Source organism: Hyperolius riggenbachi, chromosome 9 (genome assembly GCF_040937935.1).
Source record: "Hyperolius riggenbachi isolate aHypRig1 chromosome 9, aHypRig1.pri, whole genome shotgun sequence".
In the NCBI taxonomy this organism is placed as follows: domain Eukaryota; kingdom Metazoa; phylum Chordata; class Amphibia; order Anura; family Hyperoliidae; genus Hyperolius; species Hyperolius riggenbachi.
The window spans coordinates 134,121,537-134,139,819 of NC_090654.1; the positions used below are offsets into that span (position 1 = coordinate 134,121,537).

The following is an 18,283-nucleotide window of genomic DNA, read 5'->3' on the forward strand; positions in this document are numbered from 1 at the left end:
CACCACCTACGGCAGCTGAAAAAGTTTGGCCTACCTCAAAATCTAATGGTGCAGTTCTACACTGCAATCATAGAATCCACCATAACATCATCTATGACTGTATGGTTCGGCTCCTGCTCAGCATTAGAAAAGGGGAGTCTGCAGCGCATCATCCGAACAGCGGAAAGGATAATTAGCTGTGGCTTACCTTCCCTGCAGGATCTTTACGCTAGCAGGTGCAGAAAGAGAGCAACCAAAATTGCCTCTGACCACTCTCACCCAGCTCACTCCATCTTCCAGCGCATGCCTTCAGGAGTAAGATTCCGGTCAATTGCTACCAAAACCTCCAGACACAGAAACAGCTTTTTTCCCTCAAGCGGTAGCCATACTTAATGCTGAACCACGTTAGAGCTGCTAGGACTTGAAAGTAATCAGCACAGAACTGAAAATTAACAATTCTCACATTGCTGCCACTATACTTGCATAATGTCCTTGACTTGTAATATACACACTGTCTGTCCTTGTATTGTTTTTGTTTGTGTTTGTTAAGCAACTGCCAAGACAAATTCCTTGTAGGTGCAAACTTACTTGGCGAAAATAAATTGATTCTGATTTGCCACATTCACGGAGTCCAGATACCCGCAGGGGCAATGAAAGGCAGCACAAAAACGGATCTCCCTCTACACAGAGAACGTTTGCACACAAAACGGATACTGAAGCAGATTGCCTACTGCCTGCTCCTCCCCTCAGCATCATCTTTGCAAGCCTCTTTATTCAATAGAAACACACAGGAAGGAAGGACACATTTTTTACATATGTTTAAACGGACTAGAAACGTATGCTGCAAAAGCACAACATTTTGAAAAATGGATCCGTTTTAGAAAAACTGATCAGTTAAAAACACCCAAACAGTCATACATGCGCCACAATCTCACAGAAGGCCCCCAGTTTCTACCAGTAGTCAAATCTGGTCCCTCAGCCTCTGTCAGCAGTCACAATGCCACCTCCAATAACTGTCAGCAGTCCCATCATCTACTGTATGTCATAATCCATAGGCTGACAAAGCAGGGGTTACACGACAGGGGACCCTACAAAGCTAAAAAGACACCGTGAGGTTATCTAGGATGCTGGGATGCATTTCTCTGGAAAGACTGGATGCAATGCAGGTGCACTATAATGACACAGTTTGGTGGTCACTATAAATCTGCAACACACTGGGGAAATTGTAAACTATGATATTCTAAGGGGAACACTGGAAAGCTGGTAAATCTGTAATGGCCACTAGGAAGTTTTGCCACATTACAGGGGCACTAAAAAATGAGGGCGACTGTTAGGCTTGGGTGCAAAAGGAAGGCTTTAGAAACTGAGACACACTTTAAGGGTACTGGAAATTTAGGGGAACGGCCACTTTGGCACATTACTTTTTTGAATGTGGCCTTGCCCACTACCACTACCCCATTTTGTTGTCCCACAAGCTAAATGGTCTCAGTTTCATTTCAGAAGAGGGCCCTCTTACCCAAGCTGAGGCTTCATTGTTAAGACAGCTGAAAGTTCACATTTGTTGCTGGACCAGGTACCCCATTAGTTGATAATCATCTCTAATCAGAATTAACATAAAATTTGCAATCATTTAATGGATAAATTGAATACAGGGTCATCTTATCAACTAAAGGTTACTTTAGAGGTTCACAAAGAAGCTTGCTACCCCACCCCAGAAACATTCAATGTCTCTGTGTTAATGGGACACTAAAGCTATAAAAGCTCAATTATTGTTGCCCAAAATGGTCGTTAGTGGTTGTTTTAGTTGACAGTTCAAAAACCATCACTGTACAAGCATGCTCTCTGCCAAGCAGCCTTTTCTGTTCAACAAATGACAGCGGTGTGTGTGTGTGTGTGTGGGGGGGGGGGGGGGGGTGACAAGTGGTAGGTTTCTGTGGGAACTACAGTAGTATGACAGTAGCAGTTGGGCAGGATGGATCCAAGTTGTGGAACACCTGTACACCTGGAACACCTGTACTCATGCTGCATCTTCAGTTCTTCAATGAAGTTTAGGCTAGCACACCTGCTTCAAAAAGCAATCGTTCTCCTTTATTGCTAAAATAAAGGAGAACGATTGCTTTTTGAAGCAAGTGTGCTAGCCTGAACTTCATTGAACTACTGACTTTTGTGGTGCTTGGGCTTAGCACCATCTAGGCTATGCACCCACATCTTAAGGGGTAAGGTGTGCCACAACCACAGTGTCTATACATGGTGCATCTTCAGGCACAAATGTATTATTATTTATATAGTGCTGACATCTTCCACAGCACTGTACAGAGTATATAGTCTTGTCACTTAACTGTTCTTCAGAGGGGCTCACAATCTAATCCCTACCAGATTCATACGTCTATGTATGTATGTATCGTGTAGTGCATGTATCATACAGCCAATGTAATGGATGTGTGATGAAACCCACACAGACATGTGGCGAACATACAAACTCCATGCAGATAGTCCTTGGCTGGGATTCAAACTAGAGACCCAGCTACACAAGCCGAGAGGGTTAACCACTATGCTACTGTACTGCCCATAGTAAAATGTCTGTAACTTAGCGGAAAATATCATTCAATTGAATATATCCCACTCAACCGAAACTGCTCTCACCAAAGTGGTCAACGACCTTGCCTTAGCTAAAGCTGAAGGTAAATACTCCATTCTCCTCCTCCTTGACCTGTCAGCAGCTTTTGAGACAGTAGATCATCCCCTACTCCTCCAGTCCCTCCAGTCCTTGGGCATTCACGATCTCGCCCTGTCCTGGCTTTCATCCTACCTCTCCAACCGCTCCTTCACGACCACCTTCAATGAGTACTCGTCCACCCCCAACCACCTCTCGGTGGGAGTCCCCCAAGGTTCGGTCCTTGGCCCCCTACTGTTCACCCTATACACATCCTCCATTGGCAAGGTTATCTCCTCCATGGGTTTTAACTATCATCTGTATGCAGATGACACCCAGATCTACCTCCACACCCCTGACATATCCACCACTACCATGGACAAGGTCTCCTCCTGCCTATCCGCCATCTCCTCCTGGATGTCTGCTAGGTTCCTGAAACTAAATCTAGACAAAACGGAATTTATGATCTTCCCACCCCGGCCATCCACGAACCTCCCAGATGTGCATGTCACTGTTAACCACACTACCATTCGCCCTACCTCTCAAGCCCGCTGTCTGGGTGTCACCCTGGACTCCGCACTCTCCTTCACTTCCCACATCCAAAACCTCACAAAGTCCTGCAACTTCCACCTTCGTAACATCTGTAAGATTCGCCCTTTCCTGACCTCTGCCACCACCAAACTCCTCATCCATGCCCTCATAATTTCCCGCCTTGACTACTGCAATGCCCTGCTGTCTGGTCTCCCTATGACCCGAACAGCCCCACTGCAGTCCATCATGAATGCGGCAGCCAGAATTATCCACTGCTCCCATCGCTCCACCACGGCAGATCCCCTCCTAGAATCCCTCCACTGGCTTCCTATCCAGTCCAGAATCAGATTCAAGATACTGTGTCTGACCTACAAATCTGTCCACAAAACCTGTCCAACCTACATTTCCGATCTTACTCAGAGGTACACACCTAGCCGCTCACTCCGCTCTTCCAATGAACTTCGCCTAACCGCCCCCCGCATCACCCAGTCCCATGCACGCCTCCAGGACTTCTCAAGAGCTGTTCCAACACTATGGAACTCCCTACCTCCACCCATTAGGGCAGCCCCCTCCTTCAACATCTTCAAGAAAGCCCTCAAAACTCACCTTTTCACTCTGGCCTACTACCCCTCACAAGTGCTCTAAACCTACAGCTGAACTCTGGTCCCCTACCATTCGTGTCCTTACCTCTCCCTCTAGATTGTAAGCCTTTGGGCAGGGTCCTCCTCCTTTTGTGTCCTACCTGATCTGGCACCTCCATTACTGTGAACCCATGCTATGCTTCTGAGTGAACATAACTTGCCTAATCTCCATGCTTCATCCAGTGACTGACTAAGCATTACCTTGTACTAATACTGTGCTGTGTGATCTGGTTTTCTTGTATTCCTGTATTGTCATATTGCTGTATGTCACCCCTAAATATTGTCTGTAACCTAAATTAATGTTCAGCGCTGCGTAATATGTTGGCGCTTTATAAATACAATAAATAAATAAATAATAAATAATATATCATTCAATTTAGTAAGCAACAAAGCCCAAATGTGACCTTTTTGCGTCTAATGAAGGGTTTACGATGTTAAACATAAGCTGAAAGCACACAGTTCAATGAGTTAACATCAGGCTCAGGAGGTGGAGCTAATCCTTGGTTTAGCATCATCATGCTGTTTGGAATACAGGAGGACAAGACACAGAACTGTTTAAATTACAGGATCGCAGCTTGAAGCTCTGAAATGTATTGAAGGGTATGGCTCTGCTGCTCACTTCCTACACAGGATAAATAAAACATCCATGACTGGACTTTAAAGGGAAGGTCCAAGCAAAAAAAAAAAATGAGTTTCACTTACCTGGGGCTTCTACCAGCCCCATGTAGCCATCCTGTGCCCTCGTAGATACTCACTGTTGCTCCAGTCCCCCGCTGGCAGCTTTCTGACCTCGGAGGTCAGGGCCGCATTGCATACATTTTTACGCATTCCAGCTAGTGCAGGAACAAAAATGTATGCGTTGCACCACTAACGCGTAAAAATGTATATGTTAATGTTCCTGCACTAGCGGGAATGCGTAAAAATGTACGCAATGCGGCCCTGACCTCCGAGGTCAGAAAGCTGCCAGCGGGGGACTGGAGCAGCAGTGAGTGACTATGAGGGCACAGGATGGCTACATGGGGCTGGTAGAAGCCCCAGGTAAGTTAAACTCATTTTTTTTTTTGCTTGGACCTTCCCTTTAATCCAGTTGAATGTGGATGATTGTGTGTAAAGAAGAAATTTCAACCCTGCTAAGCAGTCATACAATTCAAGGAAGCGATTGACTAAATTGATTGAATTGTATGGTGTTTCACAGATCTGCATGCACATATGAGACATAAGATGCCATTCACCAGATTCAAATCTCAATTTATCTATTTAAAGCTAGAGAGGTGAGGATTGATTGAAACTTTAACTGAAAGCTTTTCCGCCCAACAGATACTGTAACTTGTCCTTTTTTGCTTTGTGTTCACTTTATTCAAAGCTGAATTCAGCATCCAAAATCTTATTTCCAGCTTATATTATTAAGACAAAATGCAAACAGCAAAAAAAAAAAAAAAAAAAAAACTCGGATCTTACTGATATCAATTTAGGGCAATATTACTGAAGCATGGTAATAACCAGTGCTCTTTGAGCTTTGCTGTACATTGCACCTTGCTCACTGCCTTAGTGTCAGTGAATGAGCCCTGATGACACCTATGGTAATAGTGTGTGTCTGACCAGCTTGTCTCTGCGAGTGATCAGTGCCAACAGGATACTTGAGGACTGGAGAAGTATATTAGGAGCACGATCTCACGAGGACATATATAGACAGGGGAATAGAAGGAGGGACAGCAGGTGACGAAGGCCCAGTCTGTCAGGATAGGGTGTCCTTCCCACCTCCCCGACCTCCTCCTATCCAGCCCCCTCATCTTCTTTTATGGCCTTGGTGTCAAGTTTTCTCTTTGCTTTTCAGTCTCGGCACATTGGGAAGTTGACCACCAGTCATCCCCAGACTCTCGCCTTCGTCCCCACAAGCTCAGGGAGACCAGTGCCTGATCCCCCCTCCAAGTCCAAGTGAAGCTGTCACCCCAAGGAGAAGATCTGGAAAGCTACCTGTCTGGCCGACAAGAAGCTTTACCTGTGGGGGCGGAGAAGGGATTTTGTTTTTATCCTCCCACATCCCCCCCTTGACTTTAAATTGGGACCAGAATTTGTGACCTGACGACTTGTTGGAACGTAGCGAGAGGATGAAGGGGCCGTGGCTGGTTCTGGCAGCTTTGTGCCTCGCCCTGGCCAATCTGGGTGCCAGAGGCGAGGACGGGCTCGACTTCCCAGAGTATGATGGAGAGGACAGGGTCATCCACATCAACCTGAAGAACTACAAGGCTGCTTTGAAGAAGTATGACATCTTGGCATTGCTCTACCACGAACCTATTGAGGATGACAAAGCGTCGAAAAGACAATTTGAAATGGAAGAGCTCATTCTGGAGGTACAAAGAGGCATGAGGAGTAATTATTTATTATTCCATTGTAGATAAGTCATATCGTATGTATGAGTTGGACTAAGTGATGCCTTTGAGTAGGTTGCAAATTAAGTTCATATTTGCCAACCACTTCTGTATTATTCTACTGAAACACCTCAAACTATTTTAAGGATTTTTTACCTACAGATACGTTTACCTATATAGATTGTACATGCTCTTCTGTAACTTTTAGCAGATGTTTCGTTATGTATCTGCCTTCCTTCTGTGATGTCTAATTATGTAATCCATTGCAGGTTTATTTCAGTTGGGTTGCTTTTAGCTCAGCTGTGCTGTTCTTTCTAAAATGGTTATAGCAGTAGAGAGAGATTTGCTTTGCATCATGTGTTGCATATATTCACAGTTAAAAACCACAGAAGAAAGCATCATAAAAAATATAAAAAAAGTTGCAGCAGTGGGTGTAAATGGGGAAAACAAAACCACCTCCTGGAGTGGGGTAATTCCTGCAAAAATGTATAGTTTTAAGCTTTTTTATTCATTACGTAATTGGCCAGTGTTTATTCTAAAGTTATATTTTTAGCTTAAAGTGGAATTAAGTTACCTTTATTTGGTTAATCAAATATAATTTATTGTATGTATTTATTTATGTTATTAAGCATAAATATCACGGTGATTCTACATTTTTACCGTGACATTTGATGTAAGCCCCTCCCACGGTACCTTGGACACTGTTCAGAGCTATACCGACGGTGTCCTTGGAATTAAATCCTCTCCACCACTGCTTTATGCAAAATAATTCATTTTTCATGGCCTCAATCTCTCCTCTCTGTGCCTTTTAATGGTACATTCCAACACTTTGAATAGTAGGTTAGATAAAAGTTGCAGACAAGGCAACGTCTTTCACCAACTGCAGCTGAGCTATCTAGACAATCTTAGATTTCTGCTGAGTCAACAGAACTGAGTGGTTGATATTACAGCTGCAATTTAAAAGGATTGCTCTGCAAGGTTGCTAAAGTGGGCACATTTTTAAGGTACCATTAATTTAGTTCAACAGTGGCAGTGACCTAGACACAGACAGAAAGATGAGCCACTGTTCATAGGCACTTAATTTTGCTTTCTTAGAACAAAGTATGATCATATCCTTTTAATAATATGGCTCTATAGATGGTTGATGTATCAGCAGTATTTTTGGTCCTTTTGGCCAAACTTGCCCTTAGCTTAAATTGATTTGGTATTTTTAAGAGTGCATATACACATCCAATTTTGATTGGCCAATCACTGGCCAATTTTACTAGTTCCATGTAGTATTAGAACCAGGGGTGTAACCTACTCTGCCAGCCGGGCCAGAACCCTCTCCTACCCTCTTACCCTTTACTTCCCTCTTCCACCCCCACTGCAGGGCATTAGTGTGCCCCCCCCCCCCCCTCCCCAACTATAGAGTACAGCAGAGTGGAGATTGGAGCTGCAAAGAAATAAGCTGTACAGCAGCTAAAGTGAAGAGAGGAGTGAGGACCTGTCACTTTGCTCACTGGAAGAAGGTAAAGAATCACTCCGCTCCTTGACTCAGGATCTGATCACCCTAGCCCTGGGCCCCCCACAGCTGGGAGGGGGGGTCCTAGGGGCTATTGCTACACCCCTGATGAGAGCCTACCTACACAATCTGCTCATAGTATTTAAAATCTGGTGGCCCTCATACTACATGGAGGTGATATTGCTCATTCATTGACCAATAAAAACTGGATGTGTGTACGCACCCTAAAGCCTGGTGCACACATCCCATTTTGATTGACCAATCACCGGCAAACTTTACCACCTCCATGTAGTATGAGGGCCAACAGATTTTGAATACTATGAGCAGATTGTGTAGGTGAACTGCATGGAAGTGGTAAAATTGGCCAATCAAATTTGGATATATGTACCAAGCTTATTCTGGTAGTTTTTAAAGGAATACTCCTTGTGATTATTTCTGTTTTGTGTTGATTATTGCACTATTGGGCTTTAATAATCCTTGGTGAGTTCCATTCTCCGTTTTGAATCTATAACTTCTATATAACTGCAAAGAATCCAGACGAGGACGTCAGACTCTCTAGGTGGAAATAGTAGTGAGAGCTGCTGAGAATGCTGATAGTATGTGTTTGATGTAACAGCCTGTGATTGGTTTATGGAGACCACTTGACAGCTAAACATAGCCACAGACAGATAATTAATGGTAGCCAGTATTGCCAAGGAGAGCCTTGCTTGCTTTATAGGAGAGATCCATGAAAAAGCCTGCAGATTTCAGCTGAGAATTCATGCTTTGCCTATATTCTATTTCTATCGAGAATTGGCCAGGTCAGAAGATTAGGCAGCGGTGGAGGACACAAACACACGTGCAACTATAATTGTGATGATTAGGCTGCAAACACTACCGTATATGTGAACAAGCCCATTGACTTAAATGGGTTGTCAAGTCCATTGCATGGAGAAAACACAGAAAAATACCCCGGCCCACATGCAATTCACTTTTTCTCCTGACTTTTCACCTGGGTGATATTTTCATAACTTTTCATACAATGCATTTTAAACCACCAACAAGCAAAAAAAAATACACAAAATAATTTTGATAGCGCATTTTCAACAACATTTGGGTACCTTTTCAATTATAAAATGCTGAAAAGTGATTTTAAAGAGAAGATGAAAATGATCTCCTAGGACCTAGGTGATGACTCGGGTGAACAAGTTAATTGCATATGAGCCCCAGTGTGAATGGGGCCTCGTAATAGGACATATGAAGGCCACCAATGCTGAGTACTATGAGTACTAGGGAGTGTCAATGACAAGCTTTAATTATAAGAAAAGGATCAGTCTGACAGCCAGGAGGAAAGCATTTTCAAAAGGAGTCAGAATTTGAAGAGTGCCTGATTTGACAGGTACACTTTAAGCAAATAGCAATGTGGTTTTGGATTTAACTACTACCACCAATAATATTACACTGTATGTATGGAATGTATGAAATTTGCATGCCCTTTTGGGATTTTCTCCCATATTAGACCCCACCCTCCACACATTACAAACTCCTTGTGTGCATGGTGTAAAGAGCCTCCTAGTTTTGTATCTTTTCATTTAAAGTTCATTTATTTCAGCATTAACCTTTATTCTGTGTTTATCACCATTAAGGAGGAATGACTGAGGGCCCATTCACACTTGCTGATCGCAAAACGCTAGCGATTAACACCTGTCGATTTTTTTTTTAGCGATCGCGTTTTGCGCTTCTATAGCACTAAAACGTGATCGCCGGGAAATCACCTGAAAATGGTGCAGGCTACGCATTTGCGTTTAGCGTTTTTGGGCGATTTGTGGCGATTAGCGCAAATCGCCCAAATTAGAACGGGCCCATAGACTTTTATTACCCTAGCTCTTTAAAAAGCGCTAGCGTTTGAGCGTTTTGCCGAAATCACCGGCAAAACACTGAAGTGTGAATGCGCCCTAAGGGTTTGGTATTTGTTCCTGGGTTTAGAATATTAGGTGTAGATAGACTCTTGCAATGTTAACCGACCCTGATCTTCCATTATTATGATGGATGAACACAATAGCTTGCTACTGTACATAATTGCCATACAAGCTAGTTGCCTAGTTGTCATGGTGATCATTTTGGTTTCACTAGCAGTGGAGCTGAGACACCTGATCTGTGTAGTAGTCAGAGATTCAGGAAATATTTGAGACAGAGGATCATTGCAACAGGCAGGCACATGTTATAATTTAATGGAGTCAGCAATGGCAGCTTCTATATTCCTGACATTTCAGGATTTCCTTTAAAGCAGACCTGAACTCAGAACTTCTCTGCTCTAAAAGAAACACAACAGCATAGTCATTTTTAAAGAAAAAACATTTCTTTGTTACAGCTGATACAAATCCTAAAATAAACCTACGCTGTTTCTACTTCCTGCTTTCATGGAAGCAGACATAATATTGTAAACATACTGCGCTTTCAAATGAGCTTATATGCCATCTCTGCCATGGCAGTCAGGTGACACAGGGGAGAGATCAAATTACAACTTTTGAGTATACACAAATGAGGGGAAATTAAACAGGCTAAACTCTCTAAATACATACAAGTTGCATTTCTCTATTTTTTCCCTTCTGTCCTGTGCAAGAGTTCAGGTCCACATTAAACTCAGTGGCATGCCTACCCAACTGACTAACTGATTTTGTTTAATGAAAATTATTTTTAATAGGAAATTAGTGTGAGCATAATATGGAAAGTGCCATTGCTAACTTTCTTTAAAAAAAAGTTACTGGCATGGCTGTTGTGTTGATTTTTTGTTGCTCCTTTTGATACTTTCTGAACCACTAACAGGGAGCAAGTATAAAGATTGGCATTCTGCACTGGCTGCATGTTGGTTCCTGGTGAGACTCAGGTAGTGCTGACAGAAATATCTACATGACAGGCAAACTTCTTTATAGGTGAAGACAAACAGAATAGCTCACCGGAAATGTTTCTGACTCCTAAATTGGCAGGATTTGGGTCCCTTTGCAATCAGTCTGTCTATTTTTTTTTGACCGTTGGAGGCAATTAAGGACTCTTGCTTTGCAGTGCTGAGGCACCTTTGCCAGTGGACCTTGTATGTTGGTGAAGATTAGAACTCTTGGGTAGAGTTGCTGGAATTCTGGGTTCATTTACTTAGTCTGCTGTCCTTATCGAGTTTGTAGTTAATCATGTTTATGGATGAATAAAAAAACAAGCAGGTAGATTCATTTTTGCTTTAAAACTGGCCTTACGTTGCATACACACACTAGAAGAAAACTCTATGTTAGTGGGACATCAGATAATTAACTCACTTGGACATATAGACTGTTGAATATGTTCTAACAAACACCTTTTGGGGGGTGCTGGCACCAGAAAGATTACTACATATGTACATGCAGCCACGCCCGGACCGAAGACTAATGCTGGATACACACCATGCGTTTCCGCGTCGCACGCGTCCGTCGATACACGTCGATTCGATTATTTCCGAGCATTTCCTAGCGCATTTCGATTATTTTTAGGTCGAATGCCATGTAAAGTATGGCAAATCGACCTAACAATCCATCGAACCGCGAATCGGACATGTCGGAAATAATCGAATCGACGCGCATCAACGGACGCATCGAACGCGGAAACGCATGGTGTGTATCCAGCATTAGGTCCTTTTCACATTGGCGCTGTGTGGTGCATCAGTTTACTGAAGCCTACCGTTAGTGCAATGAAAGTCTATGGGGTAATTCACATTGCCTGCGGTGCGGTGTGCAGAAAGTACCCTATACAACACGAGCGCATAACTACGTTACCAATGTGGCTTCTGTGGCGACCCAGAAGTCATGTAAGTCTATGGGCACGCTTGGTTTTTTAAAAAGACCACTGCAAATTTTTTGCATCGTGCATGTGTGGAAGTGTATTTTGTCATTACACTTCCACGCCCCTCATTGATTCCGCAACAGGAAGTGAGCACTAGAGAGCATCACTTCCTGTATGGCCTGTTGCCAGACGGAGATTACCACATACTAATGTGGTAATCCACAAAGGCCTGTTTTTGGTGGTGCAGTACGGTGCAGCCCCGGGGCCACACAGCACCGCTACCACCAATATTCAGTGTAAAACAGGCCTCAGTGTATTTTTATGTTTCTGTGTAAGCCATGGTTACGCAACCAGAATGACAGCTTGCAGTATTCATCTATGGTATTAATGGACAGGAATTGCGTTAGGAAACATCTTACTTCTAGCTCTTCACTATGGAGCGCCACCACCATCATAGCCCATATGTAGATCATGTAAGCAGCATTTAATTGGATATTCACCTCCAGTTCATTTGAAGAATTTAGATTAAGCCAAAAAAGGCCATACTTGGGACATGCACTGTCACCTTTGTTCCTGCAAGGATCACGCACAGGCTAGAGCTCCTCTGGACTTGTAAGCCTGCACTGTATTTAGTGTCTTTCTGATGGGCTGCTGACAGCAGAGTGTCCACCGCTAGTCAACTGCTCGGGTGAGTCTTCCAGGCAGGCACTTGTAGGCAGCTACAAGTGTTCAACACAATAGATTTATCCCCTGCCTGTACATGTGAGCAGGTGGCAGCCACCTGATCAGTGCACAAGACAGTTTTCTATTGTGCGGTAACCACACTATGTATCAACCAGTGACCCACATGTGGATACAAAGGCTGCCATTTGGCTGCATTGCATAAAAGCTGGATGACGTTTGCAGTCCAGCAGCCCAGCTGAAAGAGTAGTAAATTAGCAGCTGTATGATTGCATTCTAATGCATGCACCCACAAGGAGGATTTTCAACCCATAAGTCCAGGACAGGTTTGAAGGACCAACTTATGTTCTCCAAAGAGAGAGAATATGAATAAATCCATTTTATACACACTGCCCCCTGCATTACTGTGTGCTTTTGAGTACTTTCCCATTCAGTGTGATTGAATTGGGTGTGAAAGCGCACAATGCATATAACCACACTGCATTGTTCTGTGTACTTTACAACTTCCATATATGAGAGCTTACCTACACAATCTCTTCATAGTATTCAAAATCTGTTGCCCCTCATACTACATGGAAGTAGTAAAAACCAGCCAATCAAAATTGGGTATGTGTATGCACCTTAAGGACCCTTTCACACCAACTGGGTTCCAATCCAATTTGTCGATCACAAGGGCACTGTGATTAATACAGCAATTGCAGTGCCCTTTTCACTCTTCTGTAATTCGATTTGAACCTAAACAAAAAAGCAGTGCACGCAGCATTTTTACAGCATTTGGATTAACAATCAATGGAAGCGCAAGAAAATTGCAGAGCCACATCTCCCGTTTTAACATACTTTTTTGTACTTTGGAAGTCCCAATCACGTATTAACCGCAACCAATGTTTGTTAATCGCAGTGCAACATATGCTATGTGAATAGAGACTATCATGATTGGAACGTATTTGCGTGTGCAAGGGGGCTAAAAAAATCTCCTCTTAGTACTTTCAGAACTAATTTCCTAAGAGTAGCAAAGAAGTCAGTTTTGCTGGGTCCATCCCTGGGAGGCGGAGCTGGCAACAGCTTCTCACTGAATTTTTTTCCTTTCTTCTGACGACCATTTAGAGAGGCAGAACTGGATGGTTGTAGGGCTATTTTCAAGTCAATTGAGCACCGTGACTGGCAGGCGTCTGATACATGCTTGTCTCAATTTTTGGTAATTAAGCATCCAGGTGGTGAATTAGGTGCCTGATGTGACTAGTAGCTGTAACGATTGTGGAATTCTCTCCGTGATCAGCGCACAAGACGTGCGCTGACACTGCGGAAATCCTCCACAAGCGCACCTGTAGAGGGAAATTCCTGTCGACAGGTGGAGCTGTGGAGTGCAGAGGAACAGCTCCTCTGCCCTGCCACACACGCCAGACAGGAATTGCACGAGGGGCAGAAACGCAGGGCAAGATAGAGATCAAAGTGACAGAGGGTATGCGTGTCCACCAAACTAGTCGCCACCCTGCGACGATGAACACACAATCATGAAGACAAAGTGAGAAGGCAATTGCCAGAGATGGCGATTGCTAACAGCGACACAAGACCGAATAAGCACAGATGAGGAATGTATGTATGTCCACCAATCTAGCCGCCAACCTGCGACGGCGGACACACAACAAAGGAAACCGAGTGAGAACGCAATCGCCTGAGAAGCGATTGCGAAAGAGATTGAGCAAAGGGACAGATTGTATGTGTGTGCACCAAACTAGTCGCCAACCCACGACGGTGCATACACAACAGCAGATATGAAGTAGGAACGCAATCGCGGGAGAAGCGATTGCCAGAGGTGACACAAGGCTACAGCAAGGCAGAGCACGAGAGTAGCAAAGGCACAGCAAATCATACAATGAGGAGATAAGGAAAATAACAAACGCTAACTAAACGCGAACACTGCACTCATTCGCAACAGTGCACGCGTTTATGCACGGACCCCGCGTGATAAGCACAACAGGGACAAGCACGCCTAACTAACCACCGACAGACAAACATAAAACAGAGGACGCGAGCGCTTGCTTAACGGTTACCTCACCGAGCCTCCAGCAAGCGTTCGAACAAGACAAAACAGATACACGACAACAGGAATACGTAAGAGATACGATCCACTGCTCTTTCCGTCAGAGCGAGTGCGATCCAAGTAAGGCAACAGCAGAACAGAAGGGCCTACCAGCAACAACCGCTGCTCTGGTTAGCACCCCGCAGACAGACAGAACAGGCAATACAAATAATGCAATCCTAACTGCACTAGGGAAACCTGCCTAGTGCAGTCCCAGGAATTACTCTAAGCTAATCTTCAAACAATGAGCAAGGCTGACACTCTCCGGAGTGTTTCACAGGAACTAACCCTTATGACCAGCAACTTACTGTGGGAAACATAGCTCTTTATAGAGCAAGCCCACAAAGGATGTGGCTAGGCAATCTGCATGACAAACGTATGCAAATTCCTCAGCAGCAAGCTGCACAACTGACAAAAGGTCTCTCTTCCAGAGACCTGCAGAATGCAGACCTGAACAGTGGTCAAAAGGTAACAAACACTGTGGGAGGCGCCCTTATATCTAATATCCAATATCTATTACTTTCAAATAGGCAAAGTGTGCCTTACCTGTTATGAAGGCTCGTACACACAGATCAGGTAAAAATGAATTTATTTCAAGCACAAATGGACTGGACAACGCGTTTCGCGACCGCAAGTCGCTTCTTCAGGTCAAATAAAATGCTGTTAGCCAGAGATGTGTAGCGTGGGCGCCCACGCTACACATCTCTGGCTAACAGCATTTTATTTGACCTGAAGAAGCGACTTGCGGTCGCGAAACGCGTTGTCCAGTCCATTTGTGCTTGAAATAAATTCATTTTTACCTGATCTGTGTGTACGAGCCTTCATAACAGGTAAGGCACACTTTGCCTATTTGAAAGTAATAGATATTGGATATTAGATATAAGGGCGCCTCCCACAGTGTTGGTTACCAATTAGTACCCCACTAAGTGGGGTTATACTTACTGTAAGTCCATTATAGTAGTATCTTTTTCCGGGAGCGGCGACCAACAAGGCCGAGTGGAGACGGTACTTCTCCACATGCTCTGATGGTGGTTGCCTAAATAGCAACCCAGAATTGTGAGTATATATATTTTTTCTGCGATAGACCATTTACACAACGATAATACACGATATTGGGCTCCCGGTGTCCCTGTGTTTTTTATCTCTACTAGCTCTACGAGTGGTCAAAAGGCGCAGATCCTCACTTTAGCCAACCAGCTACAACATATTTCTTAATCATTGTAGCCAATCACATACAACAATTGGTCTTTTGTGAGCACGATGTTAGGTTAATGTTAGGCACTTCCCTGGCGTTAGGCACTTGGAAAGGGCAGGGGGTTTAGGTTTAAGCATTAGATAGGGGGTTTTATTTTTAGGCACATGGAGGTAAGGGTTAAGTATTAGGTGTGTGGGTTGGGGTAAAAGTTAGGCACCTATGGGGGGGGGGGGGTTAGGACTGGGCACCTACAGAGGTGGTTAGGGTTAGGCACTGAGAATGGAGGGTTAAGGTTAGAATAGGTGCCGGATAATGTACAGTAAAGTATTGGTAATTTAACTTACCAATATTTTACTATTAGCGATTAGATGAGAGATCAGAGATGACCAATGAGATTCTACAGTCATTATTCAAGTTTTGTTGTAAACAGCATGCAACTTGAAATTGAGCCAGTAAAATCCAGCAGTTATGAATTCATTTATTTTTTGGCTCACTTGCAAGCACACTCTAAAAAATTGCATCTCATTGATAATCTTTTCTACTATAGGTTGTAGCAAACTTTTTTTGCAGAGCTCCAAAGAAGTACAAAACTCCTTAAGAAATGAGCTTTAAGAATAGCTGCTCACCCATGTCTACTTTTAGCGTTAGGAGTGTTTGGCAGAAAGGCTAGCAATCTGTGCCAGAGTGCAGCTTTCTATGACCCCAGAAGGTCTGCTTGTGTCAGGATGGTCATTACTCTCTGTGTGATCCGAGCCAAAACTAGACTCAGCCAAAACGTAAGTACAGTAACTAGTTCAGCAGCTGGGAACTAGATACACTAATAATGCTGCTTCCAAGCACTTTATAATTGTATGTCTGCTCCATCCTGATTTATTCTTACGATAGTTTGTTCTTAGATGTGCTTACACACAAACATCTTAGAGTATGTTTACAACACTGGAGTAACTGCATTTTTCCAGAGGAACCACTCAGAATCCTTGTTTCATGAAACTGACTGCTCCATTTTTGAAACTCTGTTTTAGTCTGTAGGCAGTAATACTGCTGTTCTCAAACAGCGCACAGCAATATTACAGTCACTTCCGGCAGCAAGTACAGTGGGTTTATATTACATTAGCCAGAGCTTTTCAAATCACAAAGCGCCCAGAAAAGCGCTTCTAGTGGGTTTCAGTCTTTACCGCAATTTGTGCATCAGACCCATTGTTCCTTAAAGAAGAACTACAGTGAAAATAATGTAATAAAAAGTGCTTCATTTTTACAGTAATTATGTATACATGATTTAGTCAGTGTTTGCCCATTGTAAAATCTTTCCTCTCCCTGATTTACATTCTGACATTTATCACATGGTAACATTTTTACTGCTGGCAGGTGATGGCACTGGAAGGAGATGCTGCTTTCTTTTTTGGCAGTTGGAGACAGCTGTACACAGCTGTTATTTCCCACAATGCAACAAGGCTCCCACAGTGTGATGTCAAAACCATGGTCCTGACATCACACTGTGGGAAGGGTTTCACCACTATATCAGCCATACAGAGCCCCCTGATGATCTGTTTGTGAAAAGGAAAAGATTTCTCATGGGAGAGGGGGTATCAGCTACTGATTGGGATGAAGTTCAATTCTTGGTTACAGTTTCTCTTTAACTAGCTGTACTGTATGAGAAGAGAAGAAAGAGACAAGAAGAGTTTTACATTGGGGCCCCCAAAGCACTCTAAATATAATTGATTCAGCACACCAAAACCTGTCAAGGACAACCACAGTGTCAGAGATGCAAGAAGGGGATGGGGAATTATCACTATTTAAAGCATCTATAGAAGTGATGATTACCAGCACAGGAGTCAGGACCAATAAAAAGCTAATATTGTGGTTGAGGGTGGGCTCTTAGGGTCCCTTTAGCCCAAGTGCCCCGGTGCGGTTGTAACCTCTGCACCCCCTATTGCTACGCCACTGCCTAGGAGTTATTGTATGCTACTTTTGTTTGTATTTATTTACTGTACAAGTCTAAAGGCAGCCATACACTGGTCGATTATGCCACCAGATCGACCGGCAGATTTATCCCTCTGTGATCGAATCTGATCAAAGAGGGATCAATTGGCTGCCTACACGATTTCACTATGAAACCGAATCACAATCTGTGGAGCTGCCGCTGCCGCTGCTCCCTGCATACATTACCTGATCCGGCCGGTGCAAGTCCCCCGGTCTCCACTGTCTCTTCTCCGCTCTGGGCTCCAGCTTCACTTTACTTCCTGCTGGGGGAAGTTTAAACAGTAGAGGGCGCTCTACTGTTTAAACTTCCCCCGACAGGAAGTAAGTGAAGCCAGCCGGAGCCCAGCACGGAGAAGGGACCGCGGGGACACGCGCTGGTGGAACAGGTAATGTATTGCCGCTAGCGTTGGTCGTCGGACATTTCGAACGCCGCTATCGACGCACTTCCAACCTGCCAGATCGACTGGATCAATTGTTTTCAGGCAGAAATCGGTTCGAACGGTCAGCGTTTGCGCATCTATTTCACAGCAGATTCGATCACAGTGATCAAATCTACTGTCTATCGGTGGTAAATCGGGCAAATGTATGGGCACCTTTACATAGCAGCTGTGTTGTAGTGTGTCCATTGCCTGCCTCAGTACAAATTACCTTAATTCCACTCTATTTTGACTTTTTTACTGAGGGTGACTGACTATTACATAAAGCGGCTCTTAGCACCCCAAACATTATACCTCTAACAGGTGTTTGAAAAAAATTGTACACTCTTTTATTTCACTGTTTAAGACACTGACATTTTAAATTGTGTTGCACCAGCACTGATAGCATCAGATCGGTGTATCAAAAAAAAAAATGCTTGATTTGAATTTCAATTAGGACACTATCTG

At 43.8% G+C, this 18,283-nt stretch overlaps 1 protein-coding gene across 1 annotated transcript in view; it reads left to right on the plus strand.

The window, feature by feature from the left end:
- Positions 1–5,609: 5,609 nt before the first annotated feature.
- CASQ1 (calsequestrin 1) overlaps positions 5,610–18,283 on the plus strand; it is a 164,816-nt gene continuing 152,142 nt past the window's right edge. Inside the window, exon 1 of the mRNA XM_068253544.1 lies at positions 5,610–6,155. Within this exon, the coding sequence (XP_068109645.1) occupies positions 5,913–6,155 (243 nt within the window). The 5' untranslated portion in view covers positions 5,610–5,912. The remainder of the gene's footprint in view (positions 6,156–18,283) is intronic.